Genomic DNA, 25,172 nt, shown 5'->3' on the forward strand with positions numbered 1-25,172 from the left:
AAAACAAAACAAACTAACCACTATCATTGGTGTTCAATTCTTTCAAAAGTGGCCTCGGGCTGCCACTTTTAACTTTAAATTGTAAAGTTCTGATTTTAACTTAGCATATACTTACAAGACAATAAAAGCCAAGTATGAATCTATTATCCAAAGTAGTAAAAACAAAACACATTATTTGGAATGTCAATGGGATTCTTATCATTGAATCTTTTTTTCTTAAGTCTATGACAGTGAGCTGAAAGATCTCTTAAATGTGTTTCCTGTAACACATTTTTATAGAAAATACATTTACATGGTTATTTGTTTAGTTTTGAATATAGTACTATACACCTTAATTCTTTGGCCCACCAAAGTCTGGAGATCACAGGGTTAGACAAAAGGAAAGAACAAAAAGGAAGTCTGTAAGCAGACACTGGGCACTGAAATCATTATGCTTTCAAGATAATAATTAAACCCTAGAGTGAATGAAAAATGGGTGAACTGTTCTCAAGTATTACTGCTTGCCCCTTGGGTGTATATTACTGTTTTGATACTAACAATCTATATCCCTAATACACGCTATTGAATTAATTTGTTGTTCTGAGAATTGAGGTTAAGTGTGAAAACACCAGTTTATAGATGTTCAATAAAGTTTTGTTGGACTTTATATGTCTTACTTGATCAGAAACACATATACTCTGTTTCTGGAAAAGTCAGAGAGATTTCGTCTTCTATTTCCTAGATGGCATTTCTATTTTGGCCCTGACAAACAGCTATCCTACCCTTCTTATTCATTTGCATCTTGTAGACAGTTTAGAATCTAAAAATCAAGACATAAATTAAATGTGTATTTGATGTAACTCCACCAGGCTACTATGACCTTCAGAAGCTCTGTAACACTGCTTTATTTATTAACTAAAAAAAGCTCCAAGAGATATAAAGTTTTAATTTTCATAATAATAGAACAGTAAGGAGATATTGGTTGAATTTACTATTGTTTCATTAATCTTAAAGGTAGGAGGTATGCTATTAACAGCAGCAATTTTAATGAAATCCTTTCTTCTCTAAGCATCTGCAACCAATTTATTAGAATGAAAACACATTACCAAGAATCTCATTAACAAAAGCGTATATTAAAACTGTGCTAGAAAAAAAAACAAAAAAAAACAACAACAAAAAAAACTGTGCTAGAGGGCTTCCCTGGTGGCGCAGTGGTTGAGAGTCCACCTGCCGACGCAGGGGTCACGGGTTCGTGCCACGGTCCGGGAAGATCCCACATGCTGCAGAGCGGCTAGGCCCGTGAGCCATGGCCGCTGAGCCTGCGCGTCCAGAGCCTGTGCTCCGCAATGGGAGAGACCACAACAGTGAGAGGCCCGCGTACCGCAAAAAAAAAAAAAAAAAAAAACTGCGCTAGAGATCTAAAATATGAAGCATACTTTTAAAAATTCAGATCTGTCTATTTTCAAGAGAAACGGACAGTATTTGCTATTAATTAGAGAAAAGTTATCCAAGAAAATCATTTACCTTGCAAAAGCTTTCAGCTCTTACACTGTAAATGCCGATCCTCAAAACTACTAAATATCACTCTTCAGTACAGTAAAACCTGCTGTGAAGGGATGACTTCCCAAACATAGTATAAGCTGGTAACATGAATGTAAATGTGGAGCCTTTAAAGGCATTGTTTACATACATAAAAAGATGGTCAACATCCTATACATTAAAAGTGAACTCTCTCCTTTGCCTTCAATTTTATTTTTAGTTCCTTTCCTTTTGGATTAAAGTGGAAATAGAGCACTAACATTTTTTCTTTATGATTAAAAAATCTGTCCCTTATGCCTTTATTCACAGAGGTTTACCTGCACAGTTATATTGTCTACTAAAATTGGAAATAGTCTGAAGTCACCAGAGCACCAGAGATGTCTGTTGTCATAATCAAATGGATCTGGAATTGTTTTATCTTTCCTTGAAACACATTATTTGAGTATAGTTTACTCGATGGAAAACCACCATCAACTCATTTTCTTAAAAGAGTTGTGGCAGTATTAGAAGAGTGGATTCTTTCCTGAGAGGGCAGCTAACTCTGAATACATGTGCATTTAGTTCAACATGATTAACTGATGCACACCAAACCCCATGTTGACTAAATGGAAAGCAATGTGTTGAATTTCAGGTTGGAATTTCCATACTGCCTCTATTTTTCTAAAATCCAACATGTTCAATCATAACTGTCTGAGTACAAATTAAAGGCTTTTCCTCCCATGAATTTTAAATACACGCTACTCTGTTCTGTGCTGAAATGTGTTAACTCTCTTATTCTGGATTGTTCATTGGAAAATTCTGATAAAAACAGTACAATTAAAAAAAAAGGTCTTTCATTGAAAAAACATCTGCAAACTTAATGAGGAAATCCACTGAGATAAATACATCAACTAATAAATTCCCATACATGTAGCCAGTAGTATCACTGGCCAAGTACAAATCATCTGGGAAGGTTTGGAGACTTTCAGTTCCTTTGGTCACACGTTAACCAGAGCACATAACAGATTATTTCTTAAACAGTCCTCTCCTCCACGAAAACAAGCCATTCTACTGACCACATTTAGAAACAACCCAAAGGAAACTATAATTAAGGGGAAGAATGGGACAGAAGTCAACAATCTAGGACATAGTTCATGGTAAAGCATTGTGTGTTTATGTAGACACTTTCTTCTTCTCCTCCCAAATGTCATTATCTAACTCTTAACTCTTCCATATGCCTCTCATATGTGTTTCAATGACTAGATTATGAACTCCTGAAGATTAGGAACTATCAACAGCTTTTAAATCTTTCTCCCAACCTTAAGTGTTATAGTCGCATAGTTGCGAACTAACAAGATAGTAGGTAACTGAATTACATTTAACATCCACAAAGTACTTTTATTGAGATGTAGGAAATTAATAGAGGATTAATTACAGATTCAATATAACAGTTATATGATTATTTATGTTTTATTTTTCTTCTTTTGGCAATTTTAGCATATTGCATTTCTTTGAGAAAAATTTCCTTTTTACACAAATGTTCAAATTTATCAGTATAAAGCTGTTCATAATATTCTTATTACCGTTCTAATATTTGTAGGATCTATAGTGATGTTCCCTTTTATATTCCTTATTTAACTGTTTTATTTTTTTTTAAATGATTACTCTTTCAGAGTGGTGTCAATTTCATTAGTTATCTAAGAACCAACTTTTAGAGGTGTTAATTATCTCTCTGTGTGTTTTTCTTCCACTAACTACTAATCTTTTGATTTTCGGTCTTTTTCTTTGCTATTATGTGTTCACAGCTAATAGTTCCTTATATCATGGTTTAGCTCATCTTACAAGTTTTGATGTCTAATTTGTAATGAAAATTACAATGATCTGTAATGAAAAATTATAATTCAATTATTTTCATTATTATTCAAAATATTTTCTGATTTCCACTTTCTTCTTTGACTCGAAAGGTATTTAGACGTATAATTCTTAAATTTAAAGCATATGGGACCTTATCAAAATACCAATGGCATTTTTCACAGAACCTGGACAAATAATTCTAAAATTTGTATGAAAACACAAAAGTCCCTGAAAAGCCAAAACAGTCTTGAGAAAGAACAACAAAGCTGGGGGTATCATGCTCCCTGATTCCAAATACTACAAAGCTACAGTAATCAAAACAGTATGGTGCTGGCACAAAAACAGACACACAGATCAGTGGAACAGAATAGACAGTCCAGAAATGAACCCACACTTTTATGGGTAATTAATCTCCAACAAAGGAGGCAAGAATATACAATGAGGAAAAGGCAGTCTCTTCAACAAACAGTGTTGGGAAAACTGGACAGTTATACGCAAAAGAATCAAAGGGGACTACTCTCTCAAACCATGCACAAAAATAAATTCAAAATGGATTAAAGACTTAAATGTAAAACCTGAAACCATAACACTTCTAGAAGAAAACATAGGAAGTAAGCTTTGGCACTGATCTTAGTAATATTTCATGGATATGTCTCCTTGGGCAAAGTAAACCAAAAAAAAGCAAAAATAGGCAAATGGGACTACATCAAATGGAAAGGCTTTTGCACAGCAAAGGAAACTAACAACAAAATGAAAAGGTTACCTACTGAATGGGAGAAGATATATGCAAATGATACATCTAATAAGGGGTTAATATCCAAAATATACAAAGAACTCATACAACTCAACATCAGAAAAACCCCCAACAACCCAATCAAAAACGGGCAGAGGATCTGAATAGACATTTTTCCAAAGAAGGCATACAGATGGTCAAAAGGCACATGAAAAGATGCTCAACATCACCAATGAGCAAGGAAATGCAAATCAAAACCATAATGAGATATCACCTCACACCTGTCAGAAATGGCTATCAACAAAAAGAACACAACAAATGCTGGAGAGGGTGTGGAGGAATGGGAACACTCGTGCACTGTTGGTGGGGATGTAAATTGGCACAGCCACTATGGAGAACAGATGGACATTCCTTAAAAAACTAAAAATAGAACTTCATATGATACAGCAATTCTACTCTTGGGTATTTATCTGAAGAAAACAAAAACACTAATTTGAAAAGATAAATGCACCCCTGTGTTCACTGCAGCATTATTTACAATAGCCAAGATATGCAAGATATGGAAGCAACCTAAGTGCTCCTCAGTAGATGAATGAGATGAATGGAAAGATGTGACACACACACACAATGGAATATTACTCAGCCATAAAAAAAGAACACAATTTTCCCATTTGCAACAACATGGATAGACTTGGCAGATATTATGTTAAGTGAAGTAAGTCAGACAGAGAAAGACAAATACTGAATGATTTCACTTATATGTGGAATCTAAAAAGCAAAACAAATGAATAAGCATAACTAGACAGAAACAGACTCATAGATACAGACAACAAACAGGTGGTTGCCAGAGGGGAGTGGGTCAGGGACAGGGAGGGAGAGAAATAGGTGAGGGAGATTAAGAGGTACAAAATTCCAGCTGCAAAACAAATGAGTCATGGGTATGAAATGTACAGTGTGGTTGGCAAGGGTGGGGGGGTGGGGAAGGGATGAACTGGGAGTTTGGGGTTAGCAGATGCAAACTATTATATATAGAATGGATAAACAACAAGGTCCTACTGTATAGCACAGGGAACTATATTCAATATCATGTGATAAACCATGATGGAAGAGAATATATTGATAAAAAAAGAAATATATATATATATATATATATATATATATGACTGAATCACTTTGCTGTATAGCAGAAATTAACACAACATTGTACATCAACTATACCTCAATTAAAAAAATAACTGCATTATCTTTGTATGGTGACAGATAATAACTGGAGCCATCATGGTGATCATCTTGAAATGTACAGAAATATCAAATCACTATGTTGTGTAACAGGAACTAACATAGTGTTAACTGTAGGTAAATTATACTTTAAAAACAAATAAAAACAAACAAACTCATAGAAAAAGAGATCAGGTTTGTGGTTACAAGAGGAGGGGGATGGGGTGAGGGGGAATTGGATGAAGGCAGTCAAAAGGTACAAACTCCCAGTTATAAGATAAATAAGTAACAGGGAACATAGTGCACAACGTAAATATAATTAACATTGCTATATGTTATATATGAAAGTTTTTGAGAGTAAATCCTGAAAGTTCTTATCACGAGGAAAATGTTTTTTTCTTTCTTTAATTTTGTATCTACGTGAGGTGATGGATGTTCACTAAACTTATTGTGATAAACATTTCATGATGTATGTAAGTCAAATCATTACACTGTACACCTTAAACTTAAACAGTACTGTATGTCAATTATATCTCAATGAAACTGGAAGGAAAAAAATAGAGCATATGGAAATTTCATATATTTATTCATATATGTACTATTCATATACATATATGTGTATACACACACATATATATGGAATGGAATACTACTCAACTGTCAAAAAGAATGACATTTTGCCATTTGCAACAAAATGGATAGACTTGGTGGGTATTATGCTTAGTGAAATAAGTCAGACAGAGAAAGACATATACTATATGTTATCACTTATATGTAGAATCTAAAAAATGAAACAAACTAGCGAATATTTGTTCACTAGTTTATATTTTGTTTAGAATAACAAAAAAGAAACAGACTCACAGATATAGAAAACAAGCTAATGGTTTGTGAGTGGGGAGAGGGAAGGAAGGAGGAGCAGGATAGGGGTAGGGGATTAAGAGGTACAAACTACTATGTATAAAATAGATAAGCTACAAGGATATACAGCACAAGAAATATAGACAATATTTTATAAAAACTATAAATGGAGTATAACCTCTAAAAATTGTGAATCACTATGTTGTACACTTGAAACTTATACAATATGTAAACCAACTATATCTCAATTAAAAAAAACAAACAAACATGTATTAAAAAAACGCAGTCAATTTAGCTCATAGCCATCCAGGAAAAAAAGAAACCTCATGCCTCATGACAAAGACTTTGGAATAACTATGCATGTTAAAGAGGGTAATAATAATAATAATTATTATGCACAGTAGCTAGAAACGCCAATTAAAGATCAACAGATACATGTAGTGTGGGAGGTCTTTTGCATAAGTCTCAGCATTTATACCTATAGATACAGAGCAATCACTGTTAGAAATTAATCTAAAAATGAATATTAATCTTAAAATGACAGATTATGTCAGCAAGCAAAATTGCTGTGAAACATACTACTGAGCATAAAGTAATGTTCTTCATCCAGTAATCAAATCCACTTTTAAATGTGGACAATTCCTCAAATTTTGAATGGGGACACTAAAAATCCATTTGTAAGTTGTCTGATTAGAATCTAGAACACATTTTTTTCCCCTACAAAATCAATGTCATAACTTATAAATAAGTTCCCATTTCTCTCCCTCTAGGACATTTAAAAAACACAACTATTGCTTTTATATTATGCATTATGTGCCAGGAATTAAGTACTTTACATGGAGAACCGCAACCATCTGCATAATGTGACAGAGCTATGGGGTCTAAGAACTGAGACCACCTGTTTCAACATGATTTATTTGTTTTTTGCAAGAAAACTTTCCCCAGGAAAGATAAGACTGTAAACCAATAAATAACTTCATTGTTTGTTTCAGGAAATTCCCATATATTAATTTATCTCAGACAAACAATCTGCTTTCCTTGGCAGAGAGTTCACTTATCAAGCAACAGTTTACTTACCAAGACTTGGTTCAAGACCCTCACCTTGCTATAGATAGTAACCATAAAACTTACGTCATGAAATTTCCCCAATCCCAGTCTGTTCTCCACCTTAAAAAAGCTGCCTTAAGCTCCTTGAGCCCAGACTTCCAAATCTTATAAATATCCTTTCCTGACTTCCTCCTTCAGAGACAGTCAAGACTGTCAAGGGGAAGTCCTCTATTGCTGAAGAGAATTCTAATTTAGTTTTGCTTGATTGACAGGGTGGCTGGAGATATTTTGGGGGAGTTGAATAACATATATTTAGTCTGTTAATCCTCTTAATAACCTTATGAGTAAATTCTATTCTTACATTATTTTTTACAGATGAGAAAACTGAGGCACACCGAATAGTTAAGTGACTTAGGCAAGGACACAAAACAACTTAAGTCACATGAATCTAAACTACGGTACTAATATTACTGAGTCCTTCTTCCCCCTAAGTCTATTGATTTGAAGATACTCTAAAGAATCCTATGCCCTGATCCTCTCAGCCCTGTTCAGTAATTATAGTTCTAATTACTGTAATTAGTAATTTTATTGTCTTCTTCACTGAACTCTGAGGACAGGGACATGTCTTGTTTGCCTCCATACTGCCAGTGCCTACCTAGCATAATCTCTGACACATGGTAGGCATTCAATAAATGTTTATAAAATAAATATTAAATAAAACCCTACTTTACAAATGAGGCTCTGAGATATTAAGAGTCATGCTTTAACTCACCCAGAAGGTAATTGTCAGAACTGGTGCTCCTGCTAATGCACCACTCTTTCATTCAACTTGTAAACGAGTTCTCCAAGAGCGGTTTTTATGAGATGAGTCTACAAACAGTGCAACAGGGATTCACGTCTATAAAGCCCTACCAAAATATTGTATTTCTTTGCTTTCTGCTGAAATGTTATCATCTCAGTGTGACTGTACAGATCATCTCATGTTGATTAGATGCTGGAATCTCACATTTGTCTCTGATTAATAAAAAATGGAAAGCTCTAATTGGTAAATGCAATTTCTGACAATGTTTTGAAACACTAGGAAGTTACTACATACTTTCCTTGGTATTAAAACATTTGTAATTCACTTCTCTTTACCCATATAAGTAGAGCTTTACCTATATAAGGTTCTTTTTTTTTCCTTTATTATAAGGAGAAATGAATGTTATATAAATATTTGGGCATCAGAAAAAAAGTTTAAAATTTTACATAGAAGTTAAAATTATGAAAGGAAAGAAGGTAGGCTTGGAACGGTTTTCTGCTCCTGAGTTAGATACTCATATAGCAAACAACATAAGGAAATAAAATAGAATAAAATAAGCAACCTAAAGAGACGCATCAACCAAATGCAAATGTGTGAACCCTGTTTTGATTCTGAATTGAACCAACTGATATAAAAGACATTTTGAGCTAATCACGGAAATGTGAATGAGGGTAAGTAATAGATTATTATGGAAAGAAATCCTTAACTTAGAAATATATGTTTACGTACTTATGTGAAATAACAAATTGCTTGAGATTTACTTTAAAATTCTCCAGGGAAGGTGAGTATGGGTGGCAAATGTGTGTCTGTGTGCACTTTCATGTGTGTCCTGATGAAACGAGATTGGTAAAATGTTTATAATTACTGAAGTTTGTGATGAGTACATGGGGATTTATTATACTCTACTCTCCACTTCTGGATACGTTTAAAGTTTTCAGCATAAAAAACTTAAAAAATGGCTAATTTTCCCAGTGTTGTACTAGGTATACAAAGCACCTGATCATTCACACATATATTGGCTACAAACTCAGTAACACAACCCAAAGCAAAAAATTATTCTCATCTGTGTATAGACTCTAAAATTTAAGAAAGCAGTTACTTCTTCTTCTGGGAGAATTTTATGCAGTCTCTAGCTGAGAATCAAGGAAGCTTTTTCCCAGTTGTCCATCTCTTCTGTGTGTATTAGAAACCTCAAGTTTTCTGCTAATGAAAGGACTCTGTACCATACTGGGCAGAGTGTGGGTCTTTTCTTATTCACTCCTGCTTCTCCTAGATTGGTTTTTTACAGAGTACCAGATGATTCATAAAGTGACAACCCATCCTTTATTTTAGTAAGATAAATAGCCCCAAGAATCCTTAAAGTGAATATCCCAATTATAAGACACATATTCCTTTAAGGACACAGAATATTTCCTTATGTAATTTAGATTAAAACACAGTATAAAATATGCTTTATATTAAGCACTTTTTATGTCTGGCCTGCTTCCTGGGTATTTATTTAAGCGTGACTTTTTCTCTCCTGATAACATGAAAAATCCTTCCAAAATGTGAAAGAAAATGCTAATGATCTTCAGGACCAGCTAGTTTTACTGTATCTATACCTATACCTTTCATCTGATTTTAAGTTGGTAAAAAGTCAAAATGTGATATGCAGCAAATAGCAAGGGTCTCAAATACTGAACAGGAAACAAGGCTCAGATTACAATGTCCTATAGACGTACTAACTCAGAAATGTAGGTCAAATCCTTTTATAATATTTTCATGAGTTCTTGATTTTTTTAAAATTAATGTATGCTTTGACAATGGAAAATGGATTAAGGCATTCTGTTGTTAGCTATTGTTTTATTGCCTATTTAAAATATATAGCAATTTTTTCAAATCTTTATGTAACATGGCATTAATGTTTAGAAAAGCAAAATTAGCAATTGATTCCACAAACAGACACATCTAATACCTTGCTTCAATTGAAATCACTGCTGCTTCTTCAGTGCAATAATGGCATAACATCTGGGAGATTTCACAGGATCAAACAACTTCACGAGTGCAGACCACGCAATATCATCCTGCAAATTGGTAAGTGATTTAAATAGGCAACTACTTGTTGAAGATAAAAATGAGAGATGTTAGACTACATACTGGAACATAAAAACTACATGAAAAACAAACTATATAAAAGAAAATTATTCTTTGTTGAATAAAATTAACACTTAGAAATTCACCTTCGGGAATTTATGTTGAGGAAATAAAGATATGCATAGAGAGTGAACCACAAGGCTACTCCTTGCTGCAATTGTGAAAAACTGGAAGTGGCTAGAGACAACTGGGTATTACTTAAATAAATTATATGATGAAACATTATTCAGCTTCTGTAGTACATTTAATGAGATGGAAAAATTCTAAATAAAACAAATGAAAGAAATTAGATGCAAAACTGCATTTACAATTTATTCCAATTTTAAAGTAGAAATAATATGCTCATACATATACATGCAACCAACATATATTAGAAGCTCTAAAAAACATCAATAATTTAACAGCTAATGCTGAAAGGTGAGATAGTCGTTACTTTCAATTTTTTATATATTCTTCATTTTAAATTTTCTAACGTAAGTGTATATTACTTTTATAATAGTAAAATATTATTTAAAATATTAACAAAATGAACAATTATATGATTCCTATCACTTCGTTACCAATCTGTTAAACTTGGTGCATACTGTTTTGCCTACCTATTTTATTTAGGTCACTGGAAATTGTTTTGAAAGGGAAATGATGAGTACCTAGTAAAATAAGGCTGATTCTGTGAACTAACAAGTTGAGAACCAAAAGATTCCAGTGATTTTGAATTAGTTAGTAGCTTAGGAAAGTACATAATTATGTAAATATTTAAAAATTGCCTTTCTCCATAAAAATACCAATTATTAAAATCCATCTGTTCCAAGTAGTTTGCTGAAAAGAAATAAAGCTCTCCATATGATAAAACAAAATTATTAAAATAAAGAGTTTATACTGGAAACAAGGCTGAATCCACAAATGGGCTTAATTTTAAAGAGCTCAAAAACATTACTTTGATCATAGAGTAGAATCTGAAAAACACATTTTTCCCAAAGATAACAAAAAAATCATATTTTTTGGTCATTCAACAAAGATAAAACAAATAAGACTGTGAAAAAAACAGAAGCAATTATCACTGATGAGAAGGAAATTTCTAAACTGCAGAGTGCATATGTCCAAAAATTCAAAAGTGAATTAAAAGGTGATTCTTATAAAATGAAGCATAAAAATGGTATCTTTTACATCTTGCCTTTATTAATTTTAGCTATACTATATGTCATATATGATGGTTTGTGTGCATCGTCTACTGTATAGTAATTACCATAAAATTAAAAGAATGTAAACTTTATTATAGTAGCTTTGCTGGAAACATCTGTTGTACATATGTTTTTGTTTCAAAAGAGATGGAAAGAATATTTAGAATTGGAAAATATAATGAGAAAAATTATCTTACTAGTTTTATGTGAAAGAATGTTATCCTAGTTATAAGCAGATCCATATTACTGGGTTTAATAAATATATTTGTTATGCATTTAAAATTAACATAATTTACCTGCTCTTTCAGGTAGCAAAGCCGATCCAGAAGAATCAATGTCTCTATGCAAGGAGCCAGAACAACTTTCAACTAAAAGAAAGTATAAGATAGGACAGTGGTACTTTAAAACAAACAAAAATACTAGCTTAACACTTGTTTAAGAAAATGTATCTACAGAAACTCATGTAAGGCCAAAGCTCCAATACTCATCGTACATCTTCAGAAAATAAATACTTCAGAGATCAAAAGTTTTTCTTTAACAGTAAAAGGAAAAGAATGTCCTTTGAGTGACTTTGGGATAGAATCCAAAAGCAATCATACATATGTGATAGAAAGCTTTTAAAGGGGTACTAAGAACGAAATTCATTAAAAGGAATGCTTGTGAAATAACTGCATTGAGACCAATATGTGTTCAAAGAACTCTAAAACTTCTTTCCATGCATTTATAATACACTTTAAGAGAAATCTACCATGTGTTCTCTTTATTACATTACTGACACCTAATATAGTTCTAAAATAGGAAATGATCCAAAACGGTTTTTCTACATTAAGAGAAAAACAACACAGATTGGTTGGCCCCATAAAAAAATTTAATAGGAGCCTACTCAAGTCTAGCAACATATTCAATTTAGTATGTTTAATTCTGAGATTTACCATATTAAAAGCCTCCAGCTCATTCATTCTAGGCTTGTACTTCTCATAGTAGTCCATTATAATTCTTTCTGGCAGCTTCAAGATAAAATAACAATAATAAATTTAATAACAGTTAAAAATATTTTTTTCTAATCAAACATACCCTAAAGTAAAACAAACATAACAATTTAAAACAACCTTAGGTGTCTGAAGAGCTCTAAGGATATCCATGAAACAAGTCAATATAACTAAATTCTTTCATTTAAATCTTCTGTACCAATATAGGTTATTCAGTATATCCTAAGTAAAATCACCAATAACAGCCTATTAACTTTGTTTGATTTCAACAAGTAGTGATGAAATGCTTACTTTCACTTGTTTCTATGCTTGGGGTGCACAGTAGGTAGGAGCTCAATAAACAGTTCTTGAACAAAATTAAAATTTAAACAATATATCTAAAACTATATATCCTAAAGAATAACTCAAGGGCAAAAGGAATACAGGGAGGACATATATTCATATTTAAGGTAATTTCTTCTAACATCCACTTAACAAATCCATCAACAAGCATTGCTGTTTTTTTCTCTAAAACATATGACACCCATAGTACACTGAACCTTTGTCGTTAGTAGGCCACTTTCTAGATCATTTACATGTTTCTGTTCCCACCACTTGAGCTTTATGCCTACTGAATTAATTGTATTTGTTCTTAAACTTGTTATTCCAGTTATATTATAATATGACATGAATAAATATTACAAAACCAATGAGATACAAATACAAAAGGCAAAGTTGTTTCTCTATAAGTTGAATGCCTCTGTGAAAGGCCTGATTAAGGAACGTCACCAGAAGGAATTGCTCTCAAATTATATGTGGTCAAAACAAATGAAAGACTGAATAAAGAGAGTCCAAAATCTGAAAGGATTTGTATTCAGATTTCCTTGAAACTATCTAAATATTTTTTCAAAGCCCCTATTCTTTTTCTATTACATGAAATTTCTTTTGAGTTCAAAAAATACAAAAGGGTAGGTAACAGTGACAAGTAAAGCTTCGTCTCATCCAATTTCTAGTGTAGCTTTCCAGAAAAGATCTCCCCTTTGGTATAAAACCCAAGCAGATTATGGCCTTCTCTCCAACCCTTTTTAAAATTTTGCCCATCTTTGAATCAAATGAGTACCTCCTGGACCAAATTTTTGCAGTAGAGTATATTGGACTAGATCTAGGTCTGCACTTCAAGCCAGCAAAAACTCTCATCTCAAAAAAATTGTGTATGTGTTCGAATTATAGCCTTTAGTCTTCACTTCTGTCCTGTCATGTGAGATCAGCAGTTACAGGACAACTCAGAACTCACAATCTTTTTTCAATCCTGCCTCATCAGCATACTGCTTCCTACAAACATGGTTTTTCAATGTGACTCCTTGGGTTCTCCAATATTCTGTCTCCCCTTTATGTCAAACCGAGAAGCACCACCCTGGTCATCAACTGCATTTGCTCCAAACTAGGAATTGTTGATTTTGTTCCTCAGGATATGCTACTTTAAAGAACTATATTGTTGGTTTTGTTGGTGATCTGTAACCTGGGCAATTTCTCTTGGCATCTTTCTGCATCCTTCTTTACCTTCACTGTACTTCATAATGTACATGGTTTGAGATTTAATATGCTTTTTGATTTTGTCAAAAAGGAGTTTGTGTTTCTATTTCTCTTTTTATTTGTTGCTTTTGTGTAATTTTGAAGAGAAAAGGTGAGAACATCACCTTTACTTTTCTATTAAAAAAAAAAAGTGGAAGTCTTTTGCTTTACTTTGAGTAATCCAAAGCTGGATACTGTAAACTATGCATTACAGGTATGTTTGATGGACAGACGTTAAGGTAGAAATCCAACTAGTAAAACTATATGCAAAGCTGTGTGCAAAAAACAAAACAAAATAAATGGCCTTGTTCTTACACCAAAAGTTTGGTGGATATAATTATATTAATATGTATCTCATAAGATTAGATCAGAGAATCTATGGAAGTTTTATGAAGACACTGTTTTTTAATTCTAATATCAATTTGTAACATATGTATATTCATGGTCTTATTTTACAGATGACATTATTGGGTGTTAAATCCAGTAAGAGCCAAGATAGGGCAAGCATCCTAGAGATAAAGGAGGCATCAGAATTGAGGAAGTGCCTGAGTGTAGATCATACTTAGGCAAGGACATACATGGAAACTTACAAGATGAAGTGCACATTGAATGGCAGTTGGGAGTTTTGGTCATGAATTCCATTGCTCCCTGCTGCCCATCTCCTAGACTCGAGAAAAAGGGATTAATATTAGTTGAGCTGTATAACAGGGCCTTAGCTCAGTGAGCTGTCATTTAGGTTCAGGGAGATATCCAGTCCTAAAGAGAAACTGGGTGAGAGACAGTGAAGGAGCAGTCATATTGAGGAGCTTTAGGTTTTCTCCCTTACTTTTCTTACAATTTTTTTTGACATTTTAACTCCAATACAGCTTATGTGTTAGATCTGCGGTCCCCAACATTTTTGGCACCAGGGACCGGTTTCAGGGAAGGCAATTTTTCCACGGATGTGGAGGGGGGTTGGTGGGGGGGTGGATGGTTCAGGCGGTAATGGGAGCAATGGGTTAGGTGGTAATGTGAGTGATGTGGAGCGATGGGGAGCGGCAGATGAAGCTTCACTCGCTCGTCTGCCACTCACCTCCTGCTGTGCGGCCCAGTTCCTAACAGGCTACAGACCTATACCGGTCCTCAGCCCGAGGGTTGGGGACCCCTGTGTTAGTATATGTCCTATGATTCAACACACTTCAAATGCTCGATCAACTTCATCCTGTCTGCAAAAGTTTCAAAAATCAAAGTTCTGGATATAAGCATCTCTTCTTTAAATGCTTCAGTAGATTCATCATTCCTTGAGTTTCTTCTGCCTTTATTTCAAACCTCAATTCTTCAATCTGCTTTAGAAGTACATTTATTTTGTCTGCTGGCAAGCACAGAGTTTTCTCTTTATTCTTCCTTGTAGGCTTATTTGTCTGATGAACACTAGTTGTAGAAAAATGCTAAGCGTTCTTCTTGAACTCAATGTCTGTTAATAAGTTATATGGATATGACAAAAAGGAGCATTGGCACTACAGTTAGACAGACTGCATTGGAATCCTTCCTCCCCAATTTCCTAGATTTGAGCTTTAAGAAATCCACTTAACCTATGTCTCAATTTCCTTACCTATAAAATGAGGATAACTATTCATTTCATAAAGTCATCCTTAGCATTCAGTGAGATAACATAAACAAAGCTTTTAGCACAATGTTTGGCACAAAGCAAAGGTTCAATAAACATTAGCTTTGCTCACATTATTTTTAAAAAATAAACATAATTTAGAAGTTTCAGATTTAAAGATATTTTGAAGATAACAGAGTTTAGATATACCCTACATCCAGTTTCCCCTATTATTAACACTTTACAATACAGTTATTTGTTATAGTAAATGAACCAATAATGATATATTACTATTAGCTAAAGTTTACATTTCATTCGGATTTTCTCACTTTTTACCTAATGTCCTTTTTCAGTTCCAGGATCCCATCCAGTTTATTACATTGTATCTAGTCCTATTGGTTGTGACAGTTTTTCAGACTCGCCTTTTATTTTTTTTCTTTTTTCTTTTTATTGGAGTATAGTTGACTCACAAGACTTGCCTTGGTTTTGATGACCTTGACAGTATTGAGGAGTACCAGTCAAGCATTGTGTAGGATGTTCCTTCACTGGGATTTGTCAGATGTTTTCCTCATAATTAGACTGGGGCTATATGGGCTTTGAGAGGAAGACTACAGAATTAAGTATGATATTCCTCACATCATATGAAGGGTACATACTATCCATATGATTTATCACTGTAGATATTGACCTTGAGTACTTGGCCGAGATAGTATTTGTCAGGTTTCTTCACTGTAATGTTCCTCCTTTTCCCCTTTCCACGTTGTATGCTTTGGAAGAAAGTCACAACTTGCAGCCCACACTTAAGGAGTGAGGGTGCAATATCCAAATAAATTATTTAGAATTCTTTTCCATGGAAGATTTTTCTCTTCTCTTCCACTTATTTATTAAAATCATCTTTTTATAGATCTATATAAGGGGGTCCAGGTACACAAAGGTGGACCAGACTTCAACTTCATGGGGAATGGGTCGTATGATTGGATGAGAGATACATAGTTGTTCAGAGATTCTCCCCACACACTACCTGATCAGAAGATAGGTTAGCAATTGACCTTATTTTCACCAGTAGATGGTAGGAATGAGGCTGCTGATATACCCTTGGCTAGAACTCAAGGTAGGTGGATGTGGTACCAAATTGAGAATGCAAAGGAAAACTTCTTAAAGGAAATTAAAAGTGCTACTCCAGTGAACATATGAATGATATGAAAAGAAAAGTCTTATTGCTGATACTGAGAAAGTTGTAGTGGTCTGGATAGAAGATCAAACCAGCCACAACATTCCCTTAAGCCAAAGTCTAATCCAGAGCAGGGCCCTAACTTTCTTCAATTCTATGAAAGCTGGGAGAGGTGAGGAAGCTGCAGAAGAAATTTGAAGCTAGCAGAGGTGGGTTCATGATGTTTAAGGAAAGAACCTGTCTCTGTAACATAAGAGTGCAAGGTGAAGCAGCAAGTACTGATGTAGAAGCTATAGTAAGTTATCCAGAAGATCTAGTTAAGATAATTAAAGAAGGTGGCTACATTAAACAACAGATTTTCAATGTAGATGAAACTGCCTTATATTGGAAGAAGATGCCATTTAGGACTTTCATAGCTAAAGAGGAGAAGTCAATGCCTGGCTTCAAAGCTTCAAAGAATAGGCTGAAATCTCTTTTGTCAGTTAGGGTCTAATACAGCTGGTGACTTTAGGTTGAAGCTGACCTCATTTACCATTCCAAAAATCCTAGGACCCTTAAGAATTATGCTAAATCTACTCTGCTTGTGCTCTATAAATAGAACAACAAAGCCTGGATGATAGCACATCTGTTTACAACATGGTTCACTGAATATTTTAAGACTATTGTTGAGACCTACTGCTCAGAAAAAAAGATTCTTTTCAAAATATTACTGCTCATTGGCAATGCACCTCAAGAGCTCTCATGGAGATGCACAATGAGATTAAAATGCTATTTTTATGCTGCTAACACAATATCCATTCTGCAGCCCATGGATCAAGCAGTAATTTTGACTTTAAGTCTTACTTAAGAAATACATTTTGTAAGGCCATAAATAGTGATTCATCTGATGGATCTGGGCAAAGTAAATTGAAAACATCCTGGAAAGTATTCACTATTCTAGATGTAAGAACATTCATGATTCATGGGAGGATGTCAAAATAACAACATTAACAGGAGTTTGGAGGAAGCTGATTCCAACTCTCATAGATGACTTTGAGGGGTTCAAAACTTCAGTGGAGGAAGTAACTGCAGATGTGGCAGAAACAACAAGAGAACTAGAATTAGAAGTGGAGCCTAAAGATGTGACTGAATTGCTGCAACCTCACGATAAAGCTTTCACAGGTGAGGAGTTGCTTCTTATGGATGAGCAAAGAAAGTGGTTTCTTGAGATGGGATCTACTCTTGGTGAAGATGCTGTGAAGACTGTTGAGATGACAAAAAAGGATTTAGAAAATTATATAAACTTAGTTTATAAAGTAGCAGCAGAGTTTGAGAGGATTGACTCCAATTTTGAAAGACGTTCTGCTGTGGGTAAAATGCTATCCAACAGCATTGCCTGCTACAGAGAAAATGTGAAAGGTCAATCTGTGGGTCAAACTTCATGGTTGCCGTATTTTAAGGAATTGCCACCCCAGCCTTCAGCAGCCACCACCCTGCTCAGTCAGCACCACCTACATCGAGGCAAGAGTCTGCACCAGCAAAAAGACTAGGACTTGCTGAAGGCTCAGATGATGGTCAGCAGTTTTCAGCAATAAAGTATTTTTATTTACTTTTTGAATTTTATTTTTTTATACAGCAGGTTATTAGTTATCTATTTTATACATACTAGTGTATACATGTCAATCCCAATCTCCCAATTCATCCCACCACCACCCCCGCCACTTTCCCCCCTTGGTGCCCATACGTTTGTTCTCTACATCTGTGTCTCTATTTCTGCCCTGCAAACCAGTTCATCTGTACCATTTTCTAGGTTCCACATATATGCGTTAATATACGATATTTGTTTTTCTCTGACTTACTTCACTCTGTATGACAGTCTCTAGATTCATCCACGTCTCTACAAATGACCCAATTTCATTCCTTTTTATGGCTGAGTAATAGTCCATTGTATATATGTGCCACATCTTCTTTATCCATTCGTCTGTTGATGGACACTTAGATTGCTTCCATGTCCTGGCTACTGTAAATAGTGCTGCAGTGAACATTGGGGTGCATGTGTCTTTTTGAATTATGGTTTTCTCTGGGTATATGCCCAGTAGTGGGATTGCTGGGTCATATGGTAATTCTATTTTTAGTTTTTTAAGGACCCTCCATACTGTTCTCCATAGTGGCTGTATCAATTTACATTCTCACCAACAGTGCAAGAGGGTAGCAATAAAATATTTTTTATTAAGGCATGTACATTATATTTTTAGACATAATGCTATTGCACACATAACAGACTAAAGTACAGTGTAAACATAATTTCTATATGCACTGGGAAACCAAAAAATTCACGTGACTTGCTTTATTACAGTATTTACTTTATTGTGGTGCTCTGGAACTGAACCCACAGTCTGAGGTATGCCTGTGTTATTATAGTGGCTGTAAAAAGCAGCAGGAACTTACTTATGGGAATAATGCACATGTTCTTTGCATATCACCAAAGATGACAGGCTTCCTATATATATTTAAACTGTATCAGGAATTCGCTGTTTCTTTAGGGTCAGATGACCTCATATAACGTAGATCATTTCTGGATACAGTCAGTCCTCCATATCCATAGATGTGGAACCCACAGATACAGAGGGCTGACTATACCATATAAAATGGTACTATACCATTTTATATAAGGGACCTGAGCATCCTTGGGTTTTGTTATCAGTGGGGGGTCAATTCCCCATGAATACCGAGGAACCACTGAATATTACTACATGGAAGTTTATGAGCTCCTTGTATTTTTTGTTGCCCTCCCACTTACATTGAAACCACCTAGTGATTATGATTACTACTAATTAATCTTTGATCTAATGTCCAAAGATCAGTTTATTTGGTCTCTCCACATGTGCCTAGTCCTTTGGCCTCATCTCTCACCACTGTCTCCTCTACTTGCTTTATGCTCCAGCTGTGCTGAGTCCAGAATCATGTTTCTTACTCTCTGTGGTTTTGTACAAGCTATTCCCCCCACCACACACACCTGAAATTCCCTGCTCCCTACCTTCCCACCTTGTTTGCTTAATGAACTCCTATGTACCCTTCAAAACCAAGCTAAGGCATCAATGTCCTCTGAGAAATCTTAAAGGCAGAGTGAGTCACTCCAAGCATACATACTTAATATATGTCTAACATTGTAAGTTCATGCTATAATTACTTGTTTTCTTTTCTCATGGGTTATGTCTTAATTATCTTTGTAGCTCCAGAGTTTCCACTCTTCTTGGCACATGGGAGATTCTTCAAAATAAATGTTTGCTGGTGAATAACTAAATGATTTTGGTCTCAAAAGTTTTGCTTTTGCTGGCCTGTTTTGGAGAAATATTTAAGGATAATTTTCTGAGTTATCCTCTATCCCTTCCACTAAGGTTCTATCTTAGTGATTTTCAACTTTGTCCATTCAACAGCACACACCCCACTCCTGTTAAATCACCAGTTTTATTGTCTATTTCATTCTCAATATCTGAGAGTAATATTTATTTGAATATTCATCATATGTATACAGCACACAAACACACATACATGCAAGCTCTAGAACATAAGCTCCTTTTATTTCCCCTTCTTATGGACAAATGCTCCAGCTCGTTCTTTGTCTAGCAAGCAATAGTGGTTTTGCTGCTTTTAAAATTTGATGCTTCAAAAATTTACGGATGTGTGTGTGTGTGTGTGTGTGTGTGTGTGTGTGTACGCTCATGTATCCGTGTGTGTGCAGTACATGCATGTGGAAGGAGAAAGAGAGAAAATTAATACAAAAGAAGAAAAAAATGCTGTGGAGCATGAATATGAAAACTTAAATACAATTTTAAAGGTTTTCTGAAATTTGGTGAGATGCCAAAGTTTGGAACAGAAGATAAAATTTAAAAATATTTTTTAAGGTCTAGGTAAAGCTAATCACTAGGATTTTGTTATTTCAGACAACTGTAAAGTTGTATTAAAATATTTTATAAAGAAGTAATTGAACTTTACTTAATTACAAAGAATATTACTGTAAAATTTCATTCTAAGCAGTCCATCTATTATAAACAGTATACTTGCAGATATAAGGTAGCTGATGTTCTGCCACAATTTATTGTTTTCAGTGGCTTGGCTTTGCTGTGAAATCTAAACACTCTTCTTAAACAGAACTGTATCTTATGCAGGGGTGAAACAATATCACCCTTAAACGGTTAAGGCTATAAAAAATTAAAAATCAAGGAGGGGATCATTTTGATAAAAAGTCTTCAAAATATAAGAACAGAATCACTGCTTTTCCCCATTTCCCCACTCTATGTTTCTTGGTGTAACATGGCATTTTAAGATAATATGGGGTCTGTAATGGGAATGTTAATGGAATCACTAAAATGACAAATGCTTGAAGACAGCGGATCTTAACTGGGGGTGATTTTGACCCCCAGGACATTTGTGGCAATGTCTGGAGATTTTTTAAAAATTTATTTATTTTGGATTGTTACAATTAGTGCGCTACTGCAGAACCTCGTGGGTAGAGGTCAAAGATGTTAAACATCCTCCAAAGCACACGTTAGTTCTCCACAATAAAGAATTATCCAAATGTGCTGAGTTTGACAAAATCCTGCTCTAAGAGAAAATGTCCAATGCTGTCTGTCACAGCTGACTACAGGACTTATGGATTGATATTTTAAGCTGTGTATGAACCACTTATATATTCAGCACATGCTGTTCTGTTCTGGTCTTTGGAATGATGATTTGTCTGGGAATGTTGTTTTTCCTCATGTTTACATGATTTCTTGTGACTAAGAAAGTATCAGAGCATGTTAGGAGGTTTCTAGGCACTTCACTTGCTTACATAGTTTTGAATATGAAGAGATGTGCTTTGAGAGATCAGAAACACATCAGTGGTATTCACCACACTTTCAATTATATACAAAAGTTTGTTAGTAAATGATTATAAATTTAGTCAAAGACCTTTTAAACACTTTGGTATATCAAATATTTTAAATTTAAGCGGTTTTGATACTTTTTAGTAATTAGAATCTTGTGAAAATTAATTTCATTTTTTAAATAAAACTATTCATAAATCTCTTCTTATTGTGTTTGTGGTCAAAACCTTCATTTTAGCACTGATATTTCATAATGTGGGAGAAAAATAATAGGATTTTGTATTATATCAGAAATATAAGCTTGGTTTTAATAACTTATCCTATTTCCAACCACTCTGGCCTGACAGACACAACTCTCAATTCCTCTTGTTTAACATAAAAACAAACAAAAAACCCCTCAAAACACGTACTCATCTATTTGCTTCCTCTCACCCCCCTACCTTTGAAATGCCTTATTAGGTTCTGTACTTTCCTCCCCTTCCAGCTTGGGTTTCTTGTTCCTTTTCTTTTCCTCACCCATTTTATTCAACATATTTATCTTTCAATGAACTTAAATAGTTTTAAGAGAAAAATCAGCAGGGCACTATTAATTGTCTTTACTAACTAATAAAGGTAATCATTTAAGACTGATATTTTATGGTGATACTTAGCTACATTAGTCTTTTTCCTTTTGTTTTTAATTTCACTTCTCAGTACAGTGGTGGTTGACAGTGGAGGTTCTGATGTAAGCTGAATCTGCGTTCAAGTTCCAGCTCTGCCACTTGCTCTTCAACGCTGAGAAAATGACTTGCCTTTTTGTAAGCCTCTCTTTCTAGATCATTACATTGGGAATAATAATAGTATCTTACTCTTTTAGTGAAGAGTAAATGCGATAATGTTATGATGTCTTTAGCATAATAACTATAATATAGTAAGTGCTTAGTAAATATTAGCTATTATTAATATTCTAATCAGTAATATAATAAGCATATTAAGAAACATTTACTATGGTTATTATTAGAGACAAACCTGGGAAGAGAAAGCCATCACGAAAAATAAGTAACACTCTTTCTGGATTTTTACAGTTTGGTTTTTGACAAAGGATAATACATTTTTAGTTTAAGTAAATACTTAGCTCTATATTTGTAAAAATTATGCTTAGGTTGTGTTCCTGATAGTAAATGTAAGATGCGGAATTGAGACATGACGTAAATATATGCATTAAGAAAGACTAATTGGAAGGAAGACCAGTCTGATTAAAAATATTTTAAAAAACAGAAATAAAATAACTAAGATAACACTGTCTATTCTTATTTATGCAAGACTAGAAGGATCTTCATTTTGGTGACTAAATAAAAATGTTTATAGGAGTCATATCAATTGTATTATTATAAGTAGTACATATACAAAGATAAGAATCATAAAAACTAGTATTATTTAGTTAGCACTTACTATGTACATTGTATTCAGCATTTTATGTCTATTACCTCATTTAATTTTTCTTAAATCCTATGAATTAGAAATGCTTTTTCAGAGCTATTTTACAGAGGAGGAAACTTATTCGTACCAGTCTAATTGCTTTAAGTAATAAAGCAACTGGGGAGTAAATGGATAATTGGTACAATAAATAATAATACCCTCTGGCTTTGATATAACTTAACCATATCTGTATAATTTTTCTCTTTCAAGAAGAAACCTTAACCACCTTAATCACCATTCCTTAACCAACTATTTTATTCTTTATTTCAATTTATAATCAATTCAAAATACCAAAGTGATCCAGATTCAACTTAATATTTTAGTTAATAACTCATCTGAATCATGTTGAGAGTTATTTTTTTCTCAGTGTTAGACTACTTATTACCACTAGTCCATCAGCTTACCTTTTGTGTATTCAACAATATGTTCTCAATTATTACCCTGGGCTTTCTATGACATTACCACTTTCCAGGATTCTCCCATTCAAAGGGTTTTTGAATTTAAGATTTTTAATTTTAATGGGTTATACAGCCTTTAAATACATGCAGTTTAAAATTAAAACCATCGTCTCCTGATGTACTTACAATTCCCATTTGCTCTTGCTTTTTAAGTCTATTTTGATTTGAAAATTGACACAGTTTTACTTGAATAAACCTGAAAGGGGAATCACTCTGGAGGTGTACAACAGCAAACTATCTGTATAATATTGACAGAAAAGGTGAACTGGAATAAAGGTAACTGAAGTTTGGTTTCAACATAATTTAGATGTTTTTCATGAATAAGAGAAAAGTAGAGGGCAAATAATTTTGTATTATCTCAATTCATAACCCCATAGAAGTTCTCTTGTTTCTTATAAAAACAATGGGTAATCATATACTGACCTTGGACTCATCTAATCCAAGCTTCTTTAGAGACTTTCTGACATAATCCAGAAAGGAAGAGGATTTGGAATAAATTTTACCAACATGCCGATCACTGCAAAACAAAATTAAATCACTCTTTAGTTTTTCCAATTTAAATTATAGATGATTTTAAATTCAGTCATGAAATATTTTTAAATACCTTCTGTGCATATGGCACAAGCTCCACATGTGATAATAATGTAGTAATATTTTTGTGAACACTTTTAGTTTACATATTACAAAAATATTCGGGATCTGCTTTTGAGAATTCCATACAACAGTGGAAGACAATATTATGAAGACAATACTATGAGAAAGAAGTTGTAAACTTAGTATTAAAAAAGTCTCATTTTTAAAGGGAACTATAGGTATTTCGAAAGGTTCCATTGTGCTGCAAAGCACATTTTCACTTTACTGGCTCAACATTACAGTGCACATTTCATGGCAACACCTGCTAATAGTGGTGACATCCAACAGCCATGCAAACAGAACTTCAATGCCAGCCATTGGAAAAGCACCATATGCTGCTGAGTAGGGTCTGACTTGATCTCATTTATGCCCTGCAGATTTTCATTACAGCATAAACAAAATATGAGATGGTTTTAAATTTAAATAATGCAATGCTGGACTATCACATCTCACAATTTTGGTTGTATTTAAGTATAATGTAAAAATCAAGAGAATAAAAAATTTACCACCTCCAAGTATCAAAAACAATGAATAAAAGCTCATTTACTCTTGGCAGTATAAATATTAATCCCTATGCTTAGTCAGACACGAAGCTCTACCAATTCTTCCATTGAAATATACCTCAAATATACAACTTCAGCTCCACTTCTAGATGGCCACTTTAATTACACTTGCTATTACCTCATGTCCTAATTATTACAGCTACTTCCTAATTAAAGCTGATGTTTGTCCCTTCACTCCTGCCTACATTGTCATGCTATTTTGTTAGAAGAGCAGTTTCATTTACCACTTTCCTGCTCAGAAAACTGCTTTGAAATAATAGTCATTTGAAAAGGTATAGGTTCCAGGAAACAGAAATTATATTTTTTATTAGTTTTTGTGTAATTCTCAGATCTTACACATTTATATATAAGAGATATCATATAATCGATATGGACATCTTATGTATCACAGTATATTGAAATGATAAACTGTGTAGCCAGAAAAAGAAAAAAAGCCATTTAATATTAACTTCCTCCTCCTCATATTAAAAGGTTTTTAAACTTTTATTATTATTATTTTTTAATCCAGAGGGGCAAGCAATTCTTTCCCATGAGATAGTGATTTTGGTTCTTTTTTTTTTTTTTTTTTGCGGCACGCGGGCCTCTCACTGTTGTGGT

General features: G+C 34.0%; 1 protein-coding gene across 13 annotated transcripts in view; it reads right to left on the reverse strand.

The window, feature by feature from the left end:
- The window catches only part of METTL25 (methyltransferase like 25), a 379,431-nt gene that overhangs the window by 17,310 nt on the left and 336,949 nt on the right, over window positions 1–25,172 (reverse strand). For 8 of the 13 annotated variants that reach the window (XM_079936890.1, XM_079936898.1, XM_079936891.1 and 5 more), the window contains 2 exons: window positions 23,803–23,896; window positions 11,948–12,327 (listed from right to left, as the gene is read on the reverse strand). In XM_079936890.1, the coding sequence (XP_079793016.1) occupies window positions 11,965–12,327; window positions 23,803–23,896 (457 nt within the window). In that variant the 3' untranslated portion in view covers window positions 11,948–11,964. Of the gene's footprint in view, window positions 1–9,963; window positions 10,073–11,616; window positions 11,689–11,947; window positions 12,328–14,450; window positions 14,523–21,822; window positions 22,275–23,802; window positions 23,897–25,172 lie in introns of those variants that run through there. The other 5 variants (XR_013830493.1, XM_079936894.1, XM_079936895.1 and 2 more) reach the window with 4 other exon arrangements.

The sequence above is a fragment of the Stenella coeruleoalba genome (assembly GCF_951394435.1).
Source record: "Stenella coeruleoalba genome assembly, chromosome: 11".
In the NCBI taxonomy this organism is placed as follows: domain Eukaryota; kingdom Metazoa; phylum Chordata; class Mammalia; order Artiodactyla; family Delphinidae; genus Stenella; species Stenella coeruleoalba.